The sequence below is a fragment of the Emys orbicularis genome, chromosome 1 (assembly GCF_028017835.1).
Source record: "Emys orbicularis isolate rEmyOrb1 chromosome 1, rEmyOrb1.hap1, whole genome shotgun sequence".
Taxonomy (NCBI): Eukaryota; Metazoa; Chordata; order Testudines; family Emydidae; genus Emys; species Emys orbicularis.
The window spans coordinates 69,424,412-69,448,050 of record NC_088683.1 but is presented as its reverse complement, the minus strand read 5'-3'; the positions used below and the strand labels follow the sequence as shown (position 1 = coordinate 69,448,050).

Sequence of the window (23,639 nt, the reverse complement as noted above, 5' to 3'; positions counted from 1 at the left end):
AGCATTCTGGCATGCAAGACGTCACCTCTATCCACTGACCAGCCAGGATGTGAGCCCTTAGTTGCACTTATCAGTCTTCAATCGAAAAACAGATGTGGGGGGAAAAAATCAGCAATAGCACATCTATCATTTAGAAGCCAAGGAATAATAACCATATATTCCAGGATTTTACAAGCTGCCAGGCCATTCTTCACACAAATCAGAACTCTCAGGAGAGACCATCGGTCAGAAATGGAATTCTTATGGGTGTCCCTTCCCCCTGTTTACTTCCCCTATGAATAAAAGAAGAAATTAGCAATTTTACAGCTAAATTTTCATGGTTTATTTTTATGCTCAGCATCAGAGGCCTAGCCAAGTTGTACACTATCAGGCAGCCCTTATGGTTTGATAGTTTCTCTTTTAAATTAAAGTAAATAGCCTACAGTGGCATAAAGAAAACATGCAAGAGTGGCATTTATGCTAGAGCAATGCAAGTGACTTTATACAATCATTAACTGGAGATTACTGCTACTTCCTTCCTAAAATGCTGAGCAAAGTTCTCCTCTCCATATTTGTAGTTAAAGTACACGTCTCACCAATATCCCTAGGTGCATAAACAACAAAAAGAGCCATATAGCACTTTGACAAAGTCAACAGGAAAACATTTTTACCACTACCAAATATAAGCTAAATTCCTAGCCCTCCACTCAGGCTGCTAGGGTTGCCAACTTTGGCTGGACATATTCCTGGAGGTTTCATCACATGACATAATCTTTAATTAAAGATTAATCTTTAATTCCTGGAGATTCCAGCACAATCCTGGAGAGAAACCTACAATGTGCTCTGTGAAGATCTGAGAAAATAGCTAGGTCTTGGACTGTGACCTAACTTGGGCACTGCACTGTTGGAGTAGAAGAAGGCACCAACAAGACTGTCCTACCACCAGCCACTCAAATATCAGGGCTGTTAGAAGAGCCCCCAAGGTGATCTCACTTGCTGCAATGACATAAAATAGGAGAGGCAGTCCCTAGATCACATTGGGGTGTATAGATCATACCAGAGCTGGATGAAAATGGGGCAGGGAAATTCATGATTTTGTTCTTCTGTTTTTTCTGTTGAAATTTTGAACAAAAAATTCAACAAAATTGGAAATTTAGAAAAATGTCATGAAGTCCTAGTCAGTCACTTGAACCGCAGCTTGGAGCAAGTTGGAAGCTAGTAGAATCTTTGAAGAATAGGTGTTGTATGCTCCAGTAGCTGACGCTGCCAAGCAGGCAGACGGGAAGGTACATCTGCCCTGGCTGGAGCTTCTGGATGGTCTTCAAGAGTAACCCCGTTGCAGTAATCCAATCTGCAGGTCACAAATACACTGCTAACTATAGCTATATATATATATGAGTTAAGATTCACTCTAAAACACTGTCAATTTCTTGCTTGTTTTTACTTTTCTAGAAACAACCTGCCAAGACAATGACAGTCACTTACTCCAGTAAAGTAGCAAATGCCACCTTCTTTGGATTTCACAGATTACTCCTCAAGTGGAAAGGCAGCATCTACAAATTGCTGTACAGGGAATTTATTGCCTTTGCTAGTCTTTACACAGCAATAAGTGTGTTGTACAGGTACATGTGTTTCCATGTGACATATTCATGTCTCCTTCTTAACCAGAATCAAATGCTATGTAAAAGGCACTGTCTCACTTCAAATCCTTTGGCTGATGACTGATTTTGTACTAAATAACATGACCTTTTGCTTAGACCTTTTTAATGTCATTTATATCTCACATGATTTTTGGAATGTTAAATTACTATTTAACCATCATCTTCAAGTGATTCTAATTTTAGCCGCATGCTAGCTGATGATTGTTGTGTATATGTCATCTTCCAAAAATGTTATGCCATATAAACATCTGCAGGACTCCTATGTCATTACATGGTTTTTGCCACTCTAACTCTGCACTGACTAAATGACCTGTTTTGAACTGCGAAGTCTAGACATTGTCATACTTATGCGTCTATGTCATCACCTGTTAATAGATGGCAATTTAATAGGAAATGCTGAAAGGTGATTATTTTATGGTCCAGTTATGTAGCCCCTTCTCAGGAAATGGAAAGTTGAGGTTTGCCTGAGTAAGGACTGCAATAAGAGCCCATAGTTTTTAAGAGCCCAATCTCGCAAGGTGCCAAGCATCTACTCAGTAGAAATTGGAGGCACTCAAGTCGGGATCCATTAAGAGACCTAGGTATTGCAATGCTGAGAGCCATGGCACCTTACTTGTAGGCACCTAGAAAATCCAGGAGCACCACTCTGATCCACAAAGCCGAGTTAGGCAACCAGGATCCCTATACAATAAATGGAGAGAGATAGGTGCTTAAGAATGTGATCCACAAAAGCTCACACACTATGCCAGGAGTCGCCTGAGTTAGCCAATGGGAAATGCTGATAAAAGGGGTGTGTGCTAAGTCCTGCCCATCCCCTCAAGGTAGGAACCTAAGTCTGGGCTGCAGGGAAGTGCCTATTTTTGCTTAGTGATTCACAAATGGGCATCTTCCCCCTGCAGTCAGACAGCCTAGGTGCCTAACTTAAGGCATTTCTTAAGGCACCTGACTCGCTCTACACAAAACAGCTGAAGAAGGAGTTGGTGATGCTGCTGCACCCCTGAGTGACATAGTAATGCCATCCTAACCCCAGGCATAGACAGCTTCTCCCGTCGACATACCTCTCTGGGAGGTGGAGTACCTACACCGATGGGAGACGCTCTCCTATCGGCATAAGTAGCGTCTTCATTAACCACTACAGCAGCGCACTGCACCACTGCAGAGCTGTACGTGTAGACAAGCCTTAAGTCTGGGATTTAGGCACCTAAGTTCTTCTGTGGATCCCTCCCTTACTACCTCACAGGAGAGTCTCAACAGCAGCACCTTGCAGGATCAGTGTGTAAGTCAGGGTGAAATTTATCCCTGTGCAAAAGGCCAGCACAAGACCTATGTGACACTTAAGTCCCAATTAATTCCTCAAGTGTGACTTAAGCGGGGTGTATGTAGGGTGACCAGATGAGAGGAAGAAAATATTGGGACACCGGGGGGGGAGGGCAAAAAAAAAAAAAAAAAAGCCGAGTGCTGCCCGCAAAGCAAAAAAACCCACAAACTGCCGGCGGAGTGAAATATCGGGACAAATTGCGTCCCAACCAGAGATCGGTCGGGACGCAGGACAAACAGCTAAAAATCGGGACGGTCCCGATTTTATCGGGACGTCTGGTCATCCTAGGTGTATGTCTCATGCTAGTCCTCTGCCCATGGTAAATCTCACCTCGGTGAAGACAAAATTTCTTAATGGAATGAAGACTTTCACTGATAAAATAAGTGGGATGACTTCAAATTACTTTTCAGTCCCTCTTTAGAACTAGAATTGGAGCTCAACATTTTTTTTTCCATGTAAAACAAGTTCTTTGGACTTACTTTGTCTATATGGGCAATCACTACTCTTCCAAGATATAGAGGCATACAGCACGGTATAGCTGGTAGCAAGACTAAATCATTGGCATGTAAAGAAACAACAACAAAAACCTTTCATTTAAAAAAAAATCTATTCTTACTTTAAAACTGTACATAAAAACTCTCCCCTTTATTCACTGTACACTGTGGAAAGCATTCTATATGAACAGCAGATTTTATTTTACAAATGTAAAACAACCCCAAATATTTGCCATGTATATCTTTTATATGGGATAAGATAACTGTAAGATTTTATATATAAATAAAATAATTGCTTATGTTTAAGAATGTTGTATTTCATTAGCTATCATTCTACACTGTGCTCCATTCTTTTTTCTGCCATACGGCTTATAGTTGCCTTAGTTTAAATATATTTGATTTTTTGTGCATTTTAACTTATGGCCAAGACAAATTTCTTAGTAGTAAATGAGATATACCCCCTGATGTGGAAAGAGTAGAGTTTTCACAAAACAGCAAGTACAGATTAGTGCCCCTTTCCAGTTTCAGAAGATCTGATCAGATCACTTTTATTAAGTAGTCCAGTTGAAAAATGGGACAAAAATACATTTGCTGAAGTAGTTTGCACCAAGACCATTGATTTGTGTTAGGTGGCATGCTACAGGTGAATAGCACAAGTGGTTTTTGTCACTTCAGTAATGAGAAATATTTTATGACTAGCGAATAATATTCCTCCACCTGTCAGCTCCCTTATTACATGCTACAAATATTAACACCCTAAATGTTCATCAATTTAACTCCTTAAAGATTCATCTGTGCACATTAGCCAAGATCACTCCTAGTTTCAGTTATCTGGTTATTTATACTTAAATGTCTTCACTTTATATCTGAGGTGTGCAGCAGTATTACAAAGGGATATATACATTTTATTTTTGCTACAGATTTTTTCTTACAGGAAACCAAAAACGGTTCTTTGAAAAATTATCAATTTACTGTGACAAATATGCTGAACAAATCCCAGTCACCTTTGTGCTTGGTAAGTACAGCGTACCTATGGAAAGAATCCACAAAGCTGCCTCCATTAGGATGTCACAAATGGCAATGCATGGAAGTATTTCAGAGCTGAAAGGCATGTTGGAAATCTGTCTCACAATAAAACCACTGCCATCCATTAAGGTTGCCTTAAAGTCAATTTGCTTTTGTCAAGTCAACACCACATATGCTTGAATTATTACTTCACTATTGGAAGATTTAAGTTTTTATTCACTAACTGTGTTTGTTTAAATAACTATCTGAGCCTGATCCTGTGAAGTGAGTACCCTTCACTCCCATTTCAGTGAATGGGCGTTGTGAGTGCTCAACATCTTGCATGAGGCACTTAGAACCTTGCAGGATTCGGCCTTTGGAATGTAATAGCTACTTAATAATTGGCTTTAACTGTATCATATTGTGCATATTTTATAACAATTATTCTGGCAAATGAAGTTACCTTACAGCCTAGATAACATCCTACAGAATGAACTAAAACTCAACATTAGAGGATCTGAGTGTATGTCAGTTTTGCAGCAAGAACAGTGATGTTGATATACTTTTTTAACATGCAGGATTCTACGTTACTTTGGTGGTGAACCGCTGGTGGAACCAGTTTGTGAATCTGCCGTGGCCAGACAGACTTATGTTCTTGATCTCTAGCAGCATTCAGGGAAGAGATGAATACGGGCGCTTACTTAGGAGAACTCTAATGCGTTATGTGAATTTAACTTCCCTGATCATCTTCCGCTCAGTGAGCACAGCTGTATACAAAAGATTTCCAACCATGGACCATGTGGTAGAAGCAGGTATTGTCAATTTCCTTTCCCCAATAAGCTCTGCCCTTTTGACTACAGATGGGGATGTTGGAGAGCTGCCTTGTATTTTCTTCTCTTTAACCCCTTATCCCTGTCAGACCGCCCCATGTCAAAGCCACCCACTGTCAGAGAAGGATTACATAAAATGCTCTTAAGAGTCCACCATTGCTAAATTCTTTATCTAGGTCCATTTTAGAACAAGATGAGGCCCTTATGACTGAGCATGCTACATCTCCTCTGCACTCAGCCTTTCTCAGCCAGGGGAGTGAGAGGATGACAGAGTGAATTTAAAAAAAAAAAAATTTTTACAAAAATTTTAAAAAGATTTTTTTATTTAAATTAAATATGAGTTTATTTTTAAAACAACCGAATTTACAATTAAATTTGAAATTCTTACAACCTATGTTAAGGCCTAAACTTACTATAATCTAATAAAATCATTTAAATTCAGTTAAATGAATAATATTAAATATTACATCCTTGCTGCCAAAGTTTCAAAGAAAGTCAAACCACTGAAGTGGTGGAAGTCACTGGTGGAAGTACCTGGAACCAGAGTTTGTTGAACTGCTAAAGCTTTTGACATCTTCATTTCAGTTTATTCAACTAGTACAGTTGATTAACTAGTTCATTCAACACTAAGGAACCAGTTGGGAGCCAAAATAACAGGAAAGCTTGATTTTCTCTTCCAATCTATGACTAAAAATGAGGTGTGAGAGGAGGAGATCTACTAGTTCTAAAATCTTGAAGGACATGGTGACCATAAAAAATCAGTTAATGTCACTGAATTAGTTAGTTTTAAATGCAAAATATGTTTTGTTAAACTTTTTTCCCCTTATGTATCCAGCACATTTAAGGCAGTTTTATTTAACTAACCAAATTTTTTTTAATTCTAATATCCATCAAAATTGAGATTGACACAAATCATGAGTAAACAATCATCATCCAGTAAATAAAAAATGCACCATTCACCATTTTCTAACATAATAAAAAAATTAATAAATAAATGTGTACAGATATAGTGTATTCTCCTCTTTAGCAAAAAGAAGTACCACATTTGTTGTAAATGCTATATTTAATTGCAAATCAACACAATTTAATGGTTACCAACCAGTGAGAATTAACCCTTCTTTAGGAAAATAACTAAAAATTCCAAACACTAAACAAGATTAAAATCATGGTTTAAACCATGATTTTAGTCTGTTTGATTTAAATCAATCCACCCTGGAAACTGACTTTGGGAATGGTACCTGGATCTGTTGCCTGGTAGCATACAACATCATTTATAAGCAAACAGGCCAGCCCAATAGGTATTGTCATTTTTGTGTGGTGCACGGAATAATGAGATGGCATCTTTTATCCCTTCTCTTAGGAAATGCCCTTTTCTAATGTTCCGGTGACTTAGTTCCCATGACCACCACTACACCTCATAAGAAATGGGTTTCCCTCCCCCCCCCCCCCCCCACCCCTAAGAACATGTATTATCCCAATGTCTACCAAGGAGCATACACATGCTTCAAGGCAGAAGCTGGTCGCTAGCTAAGCCAAAATAAATTCCCTTTCCAACCTCCCTGCTGCACAGTTAAGTGCATGGTGTGGTCTTATACCTTCTTCTGAAGTATTTGGAATTGGCTGTTGTCAGAGACAAGATAGCAGACTAGATGATGATTGGTCTATTCCGACAGGGCAACTCCTGTGTTCTTTCTATGGTGTCTTGTAAACTGTATTATTTTGGGAAACAACAGTAAGTTATTGATGTTATGCTATGTTAAAATATGCTGTTTATATACACATGAGAGTTTTAGAATATTTAAGAAAAAACTCCCAGCCGATTACATCTTTCTTATTGACAGAGCCAGCTCAGGTTGATGTCTTCCTTTTTCCAAAATTATGTTGAATTTTGAAATCCTTTTCCTAGCATTTTTCAACAGCAAGTTGTTTACCTGAGCCTGAGGGGTCAGTGAAGCTTTTGTCATTCCTCCTAGCCAACTACTCTGAATACACACAGGAAAATTACAGCAATTCCTGCAAGCTAACCCACCTCTGCCTCTCTTTGCTAAAGACAGCCTGTTCTTAAAGATACAGTGTATGAGTACTGTACATACATTGCTGTAGATTGGTGTTTCTTAACAGGTGGAGAAAATATTCTACCATAGTGTCCCTGAACAAGTCATGACAATATAATCAACATGATACATCTGAAAAAATAACAGGAGTACTTGTGGCACCTTAGAGACTAACAAATTTATTAGAGCATAAGCTTTCGTGGGCTACAACCCACTTCTTCGGATGCATATGCATAACACGGCTGCTACTCTGAAACCTGTCATGATACATCTGAATATATCTTATCCCTCAAATATTTCGCAGCTACAGTACTGAACACTTGAGGTGAGATTCTGCTCATCTTTCTCATGTTGAGTAAAATACAATACTCCATAATTAGTCCCATTCACAGTTAGCTATGGCTTTATGGAACAGAGTACTTGTTGATCCTGCATTCAGTATAATCAATGGTGGCAGAATCTGACCCTTAAAGAGCATCAGTAATTATGGAAGCCACTTGTGCCATTTTTTCACCTCGCTGTCAAACTGAAAATTGTTAAAGCAAAAATATTGCTACACATTTGCTTTTCCTGCAAGCATATTTCATAAATTCATAGATTAGATTTTAAGGCCAGAAGGGACCATTATGATCATCTACTCTGACCTCCTACATAACACAGGCCATAGAATCTCATCCAGTGATTCCTGCCTCAAGCCCATAACTTCTGTTTGAGCTCTAGTGTACCTTTTAGAAAGATCTAAAGACTGCAAGTGATGGAGAATCCTCCATGTTCCTAAGTAAATTGTTCCAATGCTTAGTCACCCTCACTGATAAAAATTTGCATCTTATTTCTAGTCTGAATTTGTCTGAGTTCAGCTTCCAGACATTGGCTCACATTATGCCTTTTTCTGCTTGAGTAAAGAGCCAAAGAAATCCCTTCCCCACCGAGGTGCTTGTAGAGTACAAGTAAGTCACCTCTTAACCTTCTCTTGGATAAATTACATAGACTAAGCTTCTTAAATCTCTCACAGTAAGGTGAATTTTCCAAATCTCAAATCATTCTTGTAGCTCTTTGTTGAACTCTTTCCAATTTTTCAAGATCCTTTTTGAATTGTGGACACAATATTCCAGTAATGGTTTCACTAATGCCACAGACATAGGTAATACGCCCGCCCTCCTCCTAGTTGATATTCCCCTGCTTATGTATCCAAGAATCGAGTTTTCTCTCTTAGCTACAGCATCACCCTGGGAGCTCATGTTCAGTCAGTTACCATGACCCTCAAGTCCTTTTCCATGTCACTGCATTTCAGAATACTGTATCCCAACTTGTAAGATCTACAGTCTTCGTTCCTAGATGTCTGACCTTGCATTTCAGTGTGTTAAAATGCATGTTGTTCAAATGAGGGCACCTCAACAAGTGATCTAGATCACTCTGTATAATTTACCTGTACCCACCATTATTTACCAGCTTTGATTTTTTATTTTCTTCCAAAGCATTGATAAAGATATTGAATAGTTTTGGACCAAAAACAGACCCAACTATAAACATCCCCACTGAATGATAATTCCCCATTTACAATACTTTTTGACATATATCAGTTAGCTAGTTTTTAATCCATTTAATATGGGCTACAATGATTTTGTATGGATTTTGCTCATGGGTGGTGCATCACGGAGGCTGGGGGAGGCTAAGCCTCCCCAAACCTCCACTAATGCTCCCTGCCATGGCCCCAGACTGGGCCAAAGTGGGACTCAGGGCTCCTCTGACCGACCAGGGCTCGGGGTGGCTCAGGCGAACGAACCGGGGTGGCTCAGGTGGGCAGGCCAGGGCTCAGATGGGCCTCCTCCAGCCGTGGTGGGGGACTCAGGGCTCCTTTAGCCCCAGTGGACGAGAGCAGGGGGAGGGCGGGAGAGGGGTGGAGTGGGAGTGGGCTTTGGGCAGAAGGAGCGGGGCAAGGGGATAGCCTCCCTGAATGGGGTGTTCACGCACCACCCATGATTTTCCTAATTTTTCAACAGACTGTCACACAAGACTAAGTCAAATGCCTTACAGAAGTCTATGATATCAATACAGTTACCTTTATCCACCAAACTTTTCTTCTCAAAAAAATTACACTGTTTATTTGAAAAAAACTATTTTCCATAATACCATGTTGATTGACATTAATTATGCTATCATCCTTTAATTCTTTACTGATTGCATCACATACATCTTTCCATGCTTTTACCCAGAATTGCTATTGATGCCAACACTGTACTTCAAAAATACGGGACAGACCTCAGACGTCCCAGTCTTGAATTGAGCTTCTGGGGCAAGTCTCTTCTCCTCCCCATCCCTCCGAGGGCCTCTGAGGGTATGTCTACACACAACTAGACACCCAGGGCAGGCCCATGCCAGCCGACTCAGGCTCACGGGGCTCGGGCTGTGGGGTTGTTTCATTGCTGTGTAGGCTTCTGGGCTTGGTCTGGAGCCCGGGCTCTCCAGCTCTGGGTACTGCAGAGAACGCAGGGCACGCTAGGCCAGGCAGCCGCTGTGGCTCCTATTCATGTTCCATGTGGGTGCCAGGAGCTGAGTCAGACTGCAGTTGTTGGCCTCTGCCTGTAGCAGCACTGTACACTGCCGGGGATGGGGGCTGCACGAATGGTATGGCCTGGAGGAAGGCAGCAGCAGAAGGAGGCTTCACTGCAGCCAGCAGGGGCACTATTTCAGATTTCAATGGGAGGGGCAGTTGTCAGAGGGGGTCCAGAGACAAAGGGGCAACTGGACTAAATTTGAGTGGCGTTGTGACTCCGTGCACCAGGTCAAGTTGCCAACCGTTGGAGCACCACTCCATCCTGGATTTCAGGTGCCAGAGTGACACTCCAGACCACTCCAGCGGCACTACTTCCCTGGTTGAAATATGGGATAAAAGGTGTCCCATACTGATTTAGTAGTAAGGGAAGGCAATTTTTTATTTAAATAAGGGATATCCCTTATAATACGGAACTACTGGCAACCCTAATATCAGCTTAACTGGCCTATAGTTACCTGGGTCATCCTGTTTACTCTTTAAAATATTGGCACAACATTAGTTTTTTTCCAGTCTTCTGGAACTGTCCCAGTATTCCAAGATTTGCTAAAAATCAGTATTAATGGTTCATGAGCTCCTCAGCCAATTCTTTTAATACTCTTGGGTGCAAGTTACCTAGTCCTGCCAATTTACAAATGTTTACCTTTAATAGTTGATGTTTTACACCCTCCCTAGTTATTGATTGAACAGAAAGTATTTCCTTTATCACTGTAATGAAAATAACTAGTTTGGGACTACTTGGAGGCTTGTTTCACCATAACCTTCATCAATGATTAAACATGCTCATACTGTAGCAATCCAGTGCATTCAGTGATAAGGACAATGCTCCCTGCCATTAATGTCCCTCAGACAAACTGTTTAATCATTAATGGATATAAGCATAAATATCTTAACTTTAAAAATAATGGCTGTGGCACATAATAGTCTAGTCTCCAGTGGTCTGTAACACTTTGGTCTAATTGCGGTTGTTGGGTTTCGTGTGTGTGTGCTGGGTGATGTAGGTAGCCTGTGATATCCAGGATGTCAGGGGTGGGCAAACTTTTTGGCCCGAGGGCCACATTGGCATTGCGAAACTGTATCGAGTGCCAGGTAGGGAAGGCTGTGCCCGAACAGCCTCACCCCTGCTCCCTATCTGCCCCCTCCCACTTCCCGCCCCCTGACTGCCCCCGTCAGAATCTCCAACCCATCCAACCCCCCCTGCTCCTTGTCCCCTGTCCGCCCCCTCCTGGGACTCCCGCCCAACCGCCCCCAGGATCCCATCCCCTATTCAAGCCCCCCTTCTCCCTGTCCCCTGACTGCCCCCGGAGACCCCCTGCCCCTTATCCAACCTCTCGCCCCCTTACCATGCTGCTCAGAGCAGCAGAAGCTCGCAGCCCCACCTCAGCCAGCCACACTGCCCACGCTGCCCGACAGGAGCGGCAGGCCAGACAAGGCTGCGGGGGAGGGAGGACAGCATGGGAGGGGCCAGGAGCTAGCTTTCCCAGCCGGGAGCTCAGAGGCCGGGCAGGATGGTCCCGCGGGCCGTAGTTTGCCCACCTCTGGACTAGATGATCATACTGTTCCCTTCTGGCCTTAAACTCTATGGGTCTGTATGTTAGTCTCTATCCCTACTGATTGAAACATCTTTTTCATTATCTTGTAGCGGCAAGCAGGGCCAGCAGAAAATCAAAAGCTCTATAAAACGTTACAGCAGCTTCCATGATTGTGCCATCAGATTTTTTTGGCTATCGCTGCTTTTTTATTATTATAATCACTAAAACTGGCAGCAGAACTGCACAGACACTTTTTAAAAGTCTCGCTGTATTCTGTTGTTAACTGGCAGAACATTTCAAAAGTGCTGCATCTTTCTGTTGAACTCTCACTTTGTTGACTCACTTGAGGATATCGGATACTTTTCCTTTTTACTCATCAAAATCAGTAGCACGTGTTCTAGACACCTTTTCAATACATAGCTGTAATATTACTGTTCTTTGCATTTTATTACAGTAACTGTAAAAGAAATTTAACGTGCAGTTATGCCCAGCAAAACACTACTTTAAAATGTCATGTTCTTATTCAACACAGCTACTCCTATCTTATCATCTTACTTTACATACATAACTAAGTTTTTAGTATCTCATTTCTTTTTATTCTGTGTTGATTCATGTACCATTAGGAAAATTGGAAATGAAGATCTGATTGCAAAATCTGTATTACTAGTGAGAGTCAAGAAAAAAATACAGCTTGATTTTCAAATTCCAGATTGAATTTGCAGCATTTAAAGTCTGAAAAACCATCATTTTGATTTCAACTAAGAAGATTTTATATGGAAATCACTGAGAAACAATAAACCTCATGATGGCATATTTAACCAGTCACTCCTTCAAATATCTCTGCATTTTAAGATTGCCAAAATACTGATTATATTTATAAGTTTACCCAAAATACTGTAACCACATGACTTTTATAGACTAGGGCACAGCTCTTTGCTATCTCCTGTATTGCCAGGTTACCAAATGCCTGTCCTGTTAGTGATTGTCTTAGGCCTGGTCTACACTACGAGTTTAGGTCGACTTTAGCCGCGTTAAATCGAATTAAGCCTGGACACGTTCACACGACGAAGCCCTTTCTTTCGACTTAAAGGGCCCTTTAAACCGGTTTCTTTACTCCACCTCCGACGAGGGGATTAGCGATAAAATCGGCCTTAGGGGGTCGGAATTGGGGTAGTGTGGACGGAATTCGACGTTATTGGCCTCCAGGAGCTATCCCACAATGCTTCATTGTGACCGCTCTGGACAGCACTCTCAACTCAGATGCACTGGCCAGGTAGACAGGAAAAGCCCCGCGAACGTTTGAATTTCATTTCCTGTTTGCTCAGCGTGGAGAGCACAGGTGACCACGCAGAGCTCATCAGCACAGGTAACCGTGATGGAGTCCCAGGATCGCAAAAGAGCTCCAGCATGGACAGAATGGGAGGTACGGGATCTGCTCGCCATATGGGGAGATGAATCAGTGCTGGCTGAACTCCGAAGCAGTAAACGAAATGGCAAAATATTAGAAAAGGTCTCCAAGGCCATGAAGGACAGAGGCCATAACAGGGACGCACAGCAGTGCCGCGTGAAAATTAAGGAGCTAAGGCAAGCCTACCACAAAGCCAGAGAAGCAAACGGAAGGTCCGGGGCTGAGCCGCAAACATGTCGCTTCTACGCGGAGCTGCATGCCATTCTAGGGGGTGCAGCCACCACTACCCCAACCGTGTGCTATGACTCCCTCACTGGAGAAACACACAGGGAAGAGGGTTCGGAAGAGGAGGATGGAGAAAATGTAGATAGCTCACAGCCGCAAGGAAGCGGAGAAACCGGTTTCCCTAACAGCCAGGATATGTTTGTCACCCTGGACCTGGAACCAGTAACCCCCAAACTCACCGAAGACCCTGAGGGCACACAGGGGACCTCTGGTGAGTGTACCTTTGTAAATATTACACATGGTTTAAAAGCAAGCGTGTTTAATGATTAATGATTAATTTGCCCTGGCAATCGCGGCCAGTACAGCTACTGGAAAAGTCTGTTAACGTGTATGGGGATGGAGCGGAAATCCTCCAGGGACATCTCCAGAAAGCAATCCTTCATGTACTCCCAAAGCCTTTGCAAAAGGTTTCTGGGGAGGGCTGCCTTATCCCGTCCGCCATGGTAGGACACTTTACCACGCCAGGCCAGTAGCACGTAGTCTGGAATCATTGCATAACAAAACATGGCAGCGTATGGTCCCGGTGTTTGCTGGCATGCAGACAACATCCATTCCTTATCGCTCTTTGTTATCCTCAGGAAAGTGATATCATTCACGGTCACCTGGTTGAAATGGGGCAATTTTATTAAGGGGAAGGGACATTCAGAGGTGCCCGTTCCTGCTCTGCTGAACAGAAATATTCCCCGCTGTTAGCCACGCGGTGGGGGGGAGGGGTGAAGTGATCATCCCAGAGAATTGGGTGTGTGGGGGAGGGGAGTTAGTTGTGTTTGTGCTGCATGTTAACACTGAAACGGCAGCCCCTCCTTTTACACTGCAAACCCATTTTAAATGGCCAACCCAACGGGTGCTTGGTATGGGAAATGAGAGCACTACTGTTTGAAACCATTCCCACATGTTAAGAAGGTTAAAAAAGCCAAAAGACTGTGTCTTACCATGGCTGCCTGCAAGCTGAAATCTGTGGCCTGGCACTGCGTGAGTGATCTCTCACACCAAACCGGCAGGCCCTCAATATAAGAGGAAAAATGCGACCTTGTAACGAAAGCACATGTGCTGTGTAATGTGAACAGCAAAATTTAACGTGAAAGAGAGTACCCATTGTTCTCTAAAATGTGTCTTTTTTAACCACCTCTCCCTTCTCCTCCACCAGCTGCAAATGTTTCTCCTTCACAGAGGCTAGTGAAGATTAGAAAGAGAAAGCGTAGGACACGTGATGACATGTTTACAGAACTACAGATGTCCTCCCACGCTGACAGAGCACAGCAGAATGCGTGGAGGCAGTCAATGACTGATTTCAGAAAAGCACAATATGAACGAGAGGAGAGGTGGCGTGCTGAATCGCGGGATGAACAGAGCAAGTTGCGGGCTGAAGATCATAGGTGGCGTCAGCTTGCACACAGAAGGCAAGAGTCGATGCTCCGACTGCTGGAGCATCAAACTGATATGCTCCAGCATATGGTTGAGCTGCAGGAAAGGCAGCAGGAGCAGAGACTGCCGCTACAGCCCCTGTGTAACCAACAGCCCTCCTCCCCAAGTTCCATAGCCTCCTCACCCAGACGCCCAAGAACACGGTGGGGGGGACTCCGGCCACCCAGTCACTCCACCCCAGATGATTGCCCTAGCATCAGAAGGCTGGCCTTCAATAAGAGTTAAATTTTAAACTGCAGTGTGTCCTTTTCCTTCCCTCCTCCCCCACCCATCCCGGGCTACCTTTGCAATTATCCCCCTAGTTGTGTGATGAATTAATAAAGAATGCATGAATGTGAAGTAACAATGACTTTATTGCCTCTGCAAGTGGTGCTCGAAGGGGGGAGGGTAGGGGAGGGTGGGGTGGTTGGTTTACAGGGAAGTAGAGTTAACCGGGTGGGGGGGGGGCGGAGGGTTCATCAAGGAGAAACAAACAGAAGTTTCACACCGTAGCCTGGCCAGTCACAAAACTCGTTTTCAAAGCTTCTCTGATGCGCACCGCGCCCTGCTGTGCTCCTCTAACCGCCCTGGTGTCTGGCTGCGCGTAATCAGCGGCCAGGTGATTTGCCTTTACCTCCCACCCCGCCATAAATGTCTCCCCCTTACTCTCACAGATATTGTGGAGCGCACAGCAAGCAGCAATAACAATGGGGATATTCTTTTCGCTAAGGTCTGAGCGAGTCAGTAAGCTGCGCCAGCGCGCTTTTAAACGTCCAAATGCACATTCCACCACCATTCGGCACTTGCTCAGCCTGTAGTTGAACAGATCCTGACTCCTGTCCAGGCTGCCTGTGTATGGCTTCATGAGCCATGGCATTAAGGGGTAGGCTGGGTCCCCAAGGATCACGATAGGCATTTCAACATCCCCAACGGTTATTTTCTGGTCTGGGAAGAAAGTCCCTTCCTCCAGCTTTCGAAACAGAGCAGAGTGCCTGAATACGCGAGCATCATGTACCTTTCCCGGCCATCCCACGTTGATGTTGGTGAAACGTCCCTTGTGATCCACCAGGGCTTGCAGCAGCATTGAAAAGTACCCCTTGCGGTTTATGTACTCGGTGGCTTGGTGCTCCAGTGACAAGATAGGGATATGGGTTCCGTCTATCGCCCCACCACAGTTTGGGAATCCCATTGCAGCAAAGCCATCCACTATGGCCTGCACGTTTCCCAGAGTCACTACCCTTGATATCACCAGGTCTTTCATTGCCCTGGCAACTTGGATCACAGCAGCCCCCACAGTAGATTTGCCCACTCCAAATTGATTCCCGACTGACCGGTAGCTGTCTGGCGTTGCAAGCTTCCACAGGGCTATCGCCACTCGCTTCTCAACTGTGAGGGCTGCTCTCATCCTGGTATTCTGGTGCTTCAGGGCAGGGGAAAGCAAGTCACAAAGTTCCATGAAAGTGCCCTTACGCATGCGAAAGTTTCGCAGCCACTGGGAATCATCCCACACCTGCAGCATGATGCGGTCCCACCAGTCTGTGCTTGTTTCCCGGGCCCAGAATCGGCGTTCCACGGCATGAACCTGCCCCAGTAACACCATGATTTCCATATTGCTGGGGCCTGTGCCTTGTGAGAGGTCTATGTCCATGTCAATTTCCTCATCACTCTCGTGGCCGCGCTGCAATCGCCTCCTCGGCTGGTCCTGGTTTTGCTTTGGCATGTCCTGGCTCTGCATATACTCCAGGACAATGCGCGTGGTGTTCATAGTGCTCATAATTGCCGCGGTGATCTGAGCGGGCTCCATGATCCCAGTGCTAGCTATGGCGTCTGGTCTGAAAAAAGGCGCGAAACTAGTATCTGACGGACCAGGGGAAGGAGGGAGGGAGGGAGGGAGGGAGGGGCGAGTGACGACATGGTGTACAGGTACAGGGAATTAAAATCAACAAAGGTGGCTGTGCATCAGGGAGAAACACAAACAACTGTCACACAGAATGCCCCCCCCCCAAAGATTGAACTCAAAAGCCTGGGTTTAGCAGGCCGTTGATTTGACGGAGGGAGGGGGAAGCAAATGAATACAGAACAAATCTATTTTTTACATCTTAAGATGACGGTGCAGCATGACTGATAGCCCTCGGCATCTTCTGGGTGCTTGGCAGCAAATACTGGGCGCTTGGCAGTTATAGCCACATTTTTCCTGTATGATGACGATGGCCTTCAGGCCTATTGCACGATCTGCTGCTCAGGGAAGACTCTGCTAATGTGCGATGGGCGCTTGGCAGAAAATGGCATACTACGACTGATAGCCATCATCGTCATTGTGAAGGCAGCAGAATATGACTGGGGGGATGGGGGACTGGGGGACATACGGAGTTCCAGCCACTGCTGTACGATGATGACGGTTACCAGTCGTAATAAACCATCTACTGCCAAAAGGCAAAAGGCAAGGGCTGGTGCAATGCAGCCCTACGGCTGCCAGCCCCACGGCTGCCAGCACCGAGATCGCTGATGAAGGCTACCAATCATGCTGCACCGTCTACCGCCAAAAGGCAGTTAGCTGCTGCTGCTGTGTAGCAATGCAGTCCCACATCTGCCGGCACCCAGATGACATATGGTGACGGTGAGCTGAGCTGAGCGGGCTCCATGCTTGCCGTGGTATGTTGTCTGCACAGGTAACCCAGGTAAAAAGGCGTGAATCTATTGTCTGCCGTTGCTCTGACGGAGGGGGAGGGGCCTGACGACATGTACCCAGAACCCCCCGCGACACTGTTTTGCATCATTCGGGCATTGGGATCTCAACCCAGAATTCCAATGGGCGGCGGAGACTGCGGGAACTCTGGGATAGCTACCCATAGAGCAATGCTCCGGAAGTCGACGCTAGCCTCGGTACTGTGGACGCGGTCCGCCGACTAGAGCACTTAGAGCATTTTATGTGGGGACACACACAATCGGCTGTATACAACCGATTTCTATAAAATCGGCTTCTATTAATTCGACCTAATTTCGTAGTGTAGACATACCCTTAGAGTCTGGGTCAGCACAACAAAAGAGAGTTTACAAAAGGCTCTCATGTTTGAGCACAAATTACCCTCTCAGCATAGAGCTTTATATCAGGCATCCTGATTTAACCCAAATTGACACAAACATGGCAAAAGTATGTGGCAGCATCCCTTCCATATATCTTCATGAGCAGTAAACTCAAACAAACAAACAATACAAACCAAACTGAGCAGCTCCAATATTACCCCAGCCACCTTGTTTAAAGTGTTCATCCTACATAATCCCATTTTACCTAATTAGCTTCCACATGGAGTACCTCCTTAAATTGACTCTGAAGCCTGGCTGGGAATTAACCCCCCTTCCACCTCCTCCCAGGGACACAGAAAAATCTGTTCACCCTGTTACAAAAATATAGTGACACATTAACCCTGGGATACCTTAAATTGTGCAGTTATCTTGTGCACACGGAGAATGTGCTAATAATCAGTTCAAGCCACTTCACCTCTCTGCCTCTGTTTCCCCCTCTATCCTTGTCTGTCTGGTCTATTTAGGCCCCAATCCTGCAAACACTTAAACACGTGCTTAATTTGACTCCCAGTAGTAAAGTTAAGCATGTGTGTGTAATTGTTTGTAAGATTGGAGTCTATGTGTTTGTACAGTCACTAGCACAATAGAGCCCCAGATAGCAGTTGGGACCTCTAAGCATTACTATCACACAAATATTTAAAATAACAACCACCTTTTTTGGTTACTTAGTAAGACTATTTTAGCTGCAGCATTTTGAACGGAATGGAAAGGTGAGAGCTAGAAAGCGGGGATATTGCAATAGTCAAGGTGAGAAATAACTCAGGAATGAAGGAACCAAGGAAACAATCATTTCCTTCATGGCCAGTTGTTTTCTGAAACTCTTCAAATGTTTATAGTTCACTTTTGTTTACTGTCAGTTTCTAGTAAATTTCACCGTCTGGTTCTCAGGCAGCAGCACAATGCAGGGATGAGGAGGTTACAAATGCTGCAGGGAGATGTTTACTGGTATAAAAATGGTTTATAATTGTAAATTAATGGAAACAATTCTATTGTTCCTAGGATTAGTAAAAAATTGTTTTCCCCAAACCTACCTTTGGGACCAGCTTTTACCTGACAGTGGCCAGAGCCAGATCACCCCACTGCATGGGGAAAATGCGAGGTTCCCAAACCATTAATCGAGTAGGTAGAAGTGGGGAGAGGACAGTGGAACAGGCATGGAGAGGTCACCTCCGTAACCCAGAGTATCCACTTTCTGAGCAATGTCCCCTTGTCTCTGGGCCAGCTCTGGGGCTACCCTGCTCCCACTTCCACTATATGCACAATGCTACTCCAGTGAAGCTATGCTGCTAGAGACAACCCTGGCTCCACTTCCTTCTGCCCCTGGAATCCCAATATCCTTCTAATTGGTGGGGGAGGGTAAAGTGAACCCAGAGATTTGGGATTTCTGAGCAGAGTTCTCTTTCCCTCTTTTAACACTACTGAATAAACCAAAAGAAACAAAATCCTGCCGAGAAGCATTTTAAGGGCGGTAAATCCATTCTCCATTGAACTTGGTTTACTAAACACACTTTTATTCATTATTGCCCATTCACTCTTTGAAATTTTAGTGAAAATTTATCCGAGTCAGAAGCTCCTGTGACCCCACTATAACTTTCAACAAGTTTTAAGACACCACAACAAGCAATTACTGTTGAATGATAATCTTTTGATATTATTTAGTTTCTTCTTGCCTAAAAATAGAACATTAAATCAGAGTGATGTGTGTAATACTAGTATAGTACAACTGCAGTACTTCAGCAGCATATAAGAAAATAAGTTATTTTTAGACTAATGTATATTATCTGAGAGGTCTAGCTTTCTATATAAACCTGGAATTTTATTTAGGTAGATGTTGCAAGGAGGCTGATGCTCTATATTGGGAAGCTGGGTCCACAACAGAGAAGAATGGGAGAAGGAAACTAATGGGGAAAGCTATGAGTAGAGTTCAGTATAGTTTTATATAAATACCACACACACACACACACACACACAATGTTCAGAATCATTCTGGTGCATGGAAATTAATGTTCCATAAACATCTATTTTAGTACTTGAGCTCTCAACATAGGAACCAATAATTTGCAAACTAACTGCACCTTGGGACACTATAAACCAGCTATTTTTCTTTTGTAAACAGGTTTTATGACAGTAGATGAAAGAAAAAACTTTGATCATCTTAAGTCTCCCCATCTTAAATACTGGATTCCATTTGTCTGGTTTGGAAATCTAGCATCTAAGGCACGAAAAGACGGTAGAATTAGAGATAGTGTAGACCTTCAGACACTGATGAATGTAAGTAGGAAAAATAAATCTACAGAAACAGATACTGAAATCACTATGCGTTGTCTGTTCACCTATATAACTTTATCTATTACATACAACTTTCCAATCTTTTCCTCCCCACCTCAGTGGACTTACTCTAGATTTATACCAGATGTGTTTGTCTACGCATGTACAATGCACAAAACCAACTCCACCACCAAGTGCTTAATGTGACAATATTTATATAAATGAGAGATAATTGACTGAAATACCAAATCAGTGAGCAAAATTCTGCTCTCACTTTTACTGCTATAAACCAAGAGTAACTCCACTGTAGTTAAAAAAAACGCAAAAGATGGAGAAGTTGTTTATCTTTAGGGGGCTTATTATTTTAATTTAATATTTTTTATTTTAACAAAAACAGTGCCCAAATGTATCATGAAACAATCAATAACCCTTTTTTGTAATGTAAAACATATCCTCCTGCCAATATCTCTGGACAGCATACAATTTGAAATAATGGAACAAGAGATAATTTGTTAAGAAGCTAAGCATTCCACCAAGCTTCTTAAGTCCATTGTACAACTGAATTTTATAATGTGTTGATGATCTACAGAATATTATTTATCATATCCATTTCTAATTCATTAAATTTGGTGCAGACAGAGTATACTGTTTTACAGCCTTTCATTTATGTGAAATGAATTGTGACAAACCCATTATTATTTTGGAGCGAATGTCACACATTTTGTTTTGTTTCCTATTTAGGAAATGAATAAGTACCGGTCTTGGTGTAGTCTTCTATTTGGTTATGACTGGGTTGGAATTCCACTGGTCTACACACAGGTACTGAGATATTACCATTCCCAAAATTTGGATCAAGATTTTCAAAAAGAAGGGCTTAACGTTAGATTCCTAAGTCCATATTTAGGCACCCACATAAGTGACCTGATTCTCAGAGATGCTGAGCACTCTGCAGCTGCCATCTTGGACATGGTCTCTAGGATGATTGGCCAGACATTTTAAGTTATGTTTGATGTGAAGGTGCTGGGTGGTTTGGGAGGCTGGGAAGATACTGGGAGGTTTAATAAGTTGAGGGTGGGTGGGTTATGAATTGTTGTTTTGTGTTTCTGCTATATGCATTCCCTGGCTACCAATAGATCATGTTGCCATTTTATTTGTAATGTTTATCTATAATATTTAAAATACTATTGTGTTAGGCACCCAGCAGCCTTTGGGAATGTGGTGCCTTATACATAAAGAATGATTATTATATTATTTTAATGTAGCTTTTATTTGTTGCAGGTTGTCACTCTTGCGGTCTATACCTTCTTCTTTGCATGTCTGATAGGACGTCAGTTTTTGGATCCTGAGCAAGGATATGTAGGACATGACTTGGATCTTTACATTCCAGTCTTCACACTGTTACAATTCTTCTTCTACGCAGGATGGCTCAAGGTAAGCTATATTTGTCAACTACAACAACAAATAATTGATTTGGCTACATCTTTGGGGAAAGGTAGTAGGCGAAATCCCCCCAAGTCAGCTCAAGTCAAGGGGCCAGATTCAAATTTGTTGGAAATTCATTGAAGCTTAATTGTGTTACACCAAAGGATAAATTTAGCACAAGGTATCCAGTGGCTGATCTTCAGGAAGAGCTTAGAAAATCATCCATTACATTTTCAATCCACCCAAGGCGGGTCTTACAATAAGTGTGGTTGCAAGAAAGGGTCAGGATCCTAAAAGTACCTTCTGCGAGGAGGTGAGCACTGAAAACTCCCAATGAAGTACGGCCTGGATCCACAAAGAGACGGAGGTATTGTAATGCTCAATTTTAGGCACATAGAAAATCACAGGCACAACAATGTGATCCACAAAATCTAAGTGAGGTGCCTCGGCTCCCTATACAATGAATGGGAAGAGATAGGCACCTAAGAATACTATCCACAAAACCATCATGTTAGGTGAATCCCTACTAAGCTAGCCAATGGGAGATGCTGACAAGAGGGGTGTGTCTGTCATTTCTTGTGGGAATACATTAGGCACCTGCCTCACTCCAATAAAACAGCCTGAGGAGGAGGTGGTGCTGATGCTGACATTATATGTTTTAGCCCAGTGGTCAGAGTACTCACCTGGGATGTCAGCCTGAGGGGGAGAAAGGATTTATAGAGGGGTCAAAAGAGTGCGTTAGCCACTGAGCTATTCTGATGTGGGGTTCTCTCAATCTCACCCGTCAAAGCTGCTCCACTGTGGCTAAATAATGACAGAGTAATTGGGGCCGGGGGACTGGCCACCGAGTCTCCCACCTCCCAGGTTTGTACCCTATCCACTGGACTGCAGTCATTCTCTCGTTCTCTGTCTCTTTCTGACCCAATGACTATTTAACTATGAATCCAAATTAGAACAACTTCGACAGGACAGACTGAGGGAGCCCCAGATCAGAATATTCCATAGCTCAGTGGTTAATGCGCACTCCTGAAAGGTAGGAGATCCCAGTTCACTTTCTTCCACTCTGCCTGAGGGGGGAATTGAATCTGGGTCTCCCACAACACAGGTGAGTGCACTAACCACTAGGCTAACAGTTATAAGGGTGGTGGTAGGAACAGCAGAAGATTTTGAAAGGGCCATGATCCGGTAGATGGCCTCTGAGTAGGGTGACCAGATAGCAACTGTGAAAAAAACGGGACGGGGGTGGGGGGTAATAGGTGCCTATAAAAGAAAAAGTCCCAAAAAACAGCACTATCCCTTTAAAAACAGGACATCTGGTCACCCTACCTCTGAGCACCATTACAGGGTCAGGCCCCATGGGCAAGATAGGTGAGGAATACCTAGCTGCTCTCAGTTCATGGGTCTCTCTCTGGTGTTTAGGTGAGAGATGGGTGTCCAAATACCTAGAAGGAGGCATCAGTGCACGTGTCCACAGGCAGAAACTTCAGCATCAAGGGAAATTTTACACACAAAAATTAGGCATTGAGTGAATTTAGGTGCTTTCAGAGTTCAGCAGCAGCCAAGCCGGGTTTTTCTGGATAACAGTGGTGCCTAAAACTAGGACTTAGGGCCCAGATCCACAGAAATATTTAGGGTCCTAGGTGCCACTGAAATCAATGAGAATTAGGTGTCTAAATACCTTTGAGGATCTGGGCTATGTGCCTAAATCTGGAGATTAGGTTCCTACGTACCTTTGTGGATATGGGCCTATTATCCTTGCGGAATCCGGACCTGGGAGTTGGACAATAAGATGGCCAAAGAAGGGTGAAAATTTAGGCCATGAATTTCCTCCCTCTCCAATTTTGTGTCCAGTTGGGGAGATGGTGTTGCAGAGGTGGAATGGGGCGCAGGGCTCTAAACCACTTGTTTTGCTTATGGTCAAAGTCAGCCTGCCTTGTAGAAGCCAAATGGAGTTACCCACTTTCGGGTGGCAATGAAATAGTGACAGCTAATATTGACTACACTACTAGCACCACATGAAGCAGTTCATTAAAGAGCGGAGTTGCAAAAGAAGTTGGATTTTTTTATGGCCATTGTTTTGTTTTGTAACAGATTAGTTAACATCTCCTCATCAGGTGTGTAATTAAACAAATAAGCAATATTCTCCCTATTGATTCTTGCCCCTGCAATTAATAACAAACTAGATTAATTCAAAGGGAAAAAACTGAAATGAAAACTCAACCAGGCAGTATTAAGCAAATTCATATATTAAGCCCAACAGTCATGTAAATCTCACTCTTGCTTCGTTAAATCATTACTGTAAGCTTTGAAAAGCTAGCTGGCATTAGCACAATGATAAAAATTG

At 43.3% G+C, this 23,639-nt stretch overlaps 1 protein-coding gene across 1 annotated transcript in view; it reads left to right on the top strand.

Moving 5' to 3' along the window:
* Positions 1 to 1,449: 1,449 nt before the first annotated feature.
* Positions 1,450 to 23,639, top strand: part of BEST3 (bestrophin 3) — a 33,151-nt gene continuing 10,961 nt past the window's right edge. The window contains exons 1-6 of the mRNA XM_065416059.1: positions 1,450 to 1,601; positions 4,373 to 4,467; positions 5,036 to 5,269; positions 19,722 to 19,876; positions 20,615 to 20,692; positions 21,152 to 21,304. Of these exons, the coding sequence (XP_065272131.1) occupies positions 1,450 to 1,601; positions 4,373 to 4,467; positions 5,036 to 5,269; positions 19,722 to 19,876; positions 20,615 to 20,692; positions 21,152 to 21,304 (867 nt within the window). The remainder of the gene's footprint in view (positions 1,602 to 4,372; positions 4,468 to 5,035; positions 5,270 to 19,721; positions 19,877 to 20,614; positions 20,693 to 21,151; positions 21,305 to 23,639) is intronic.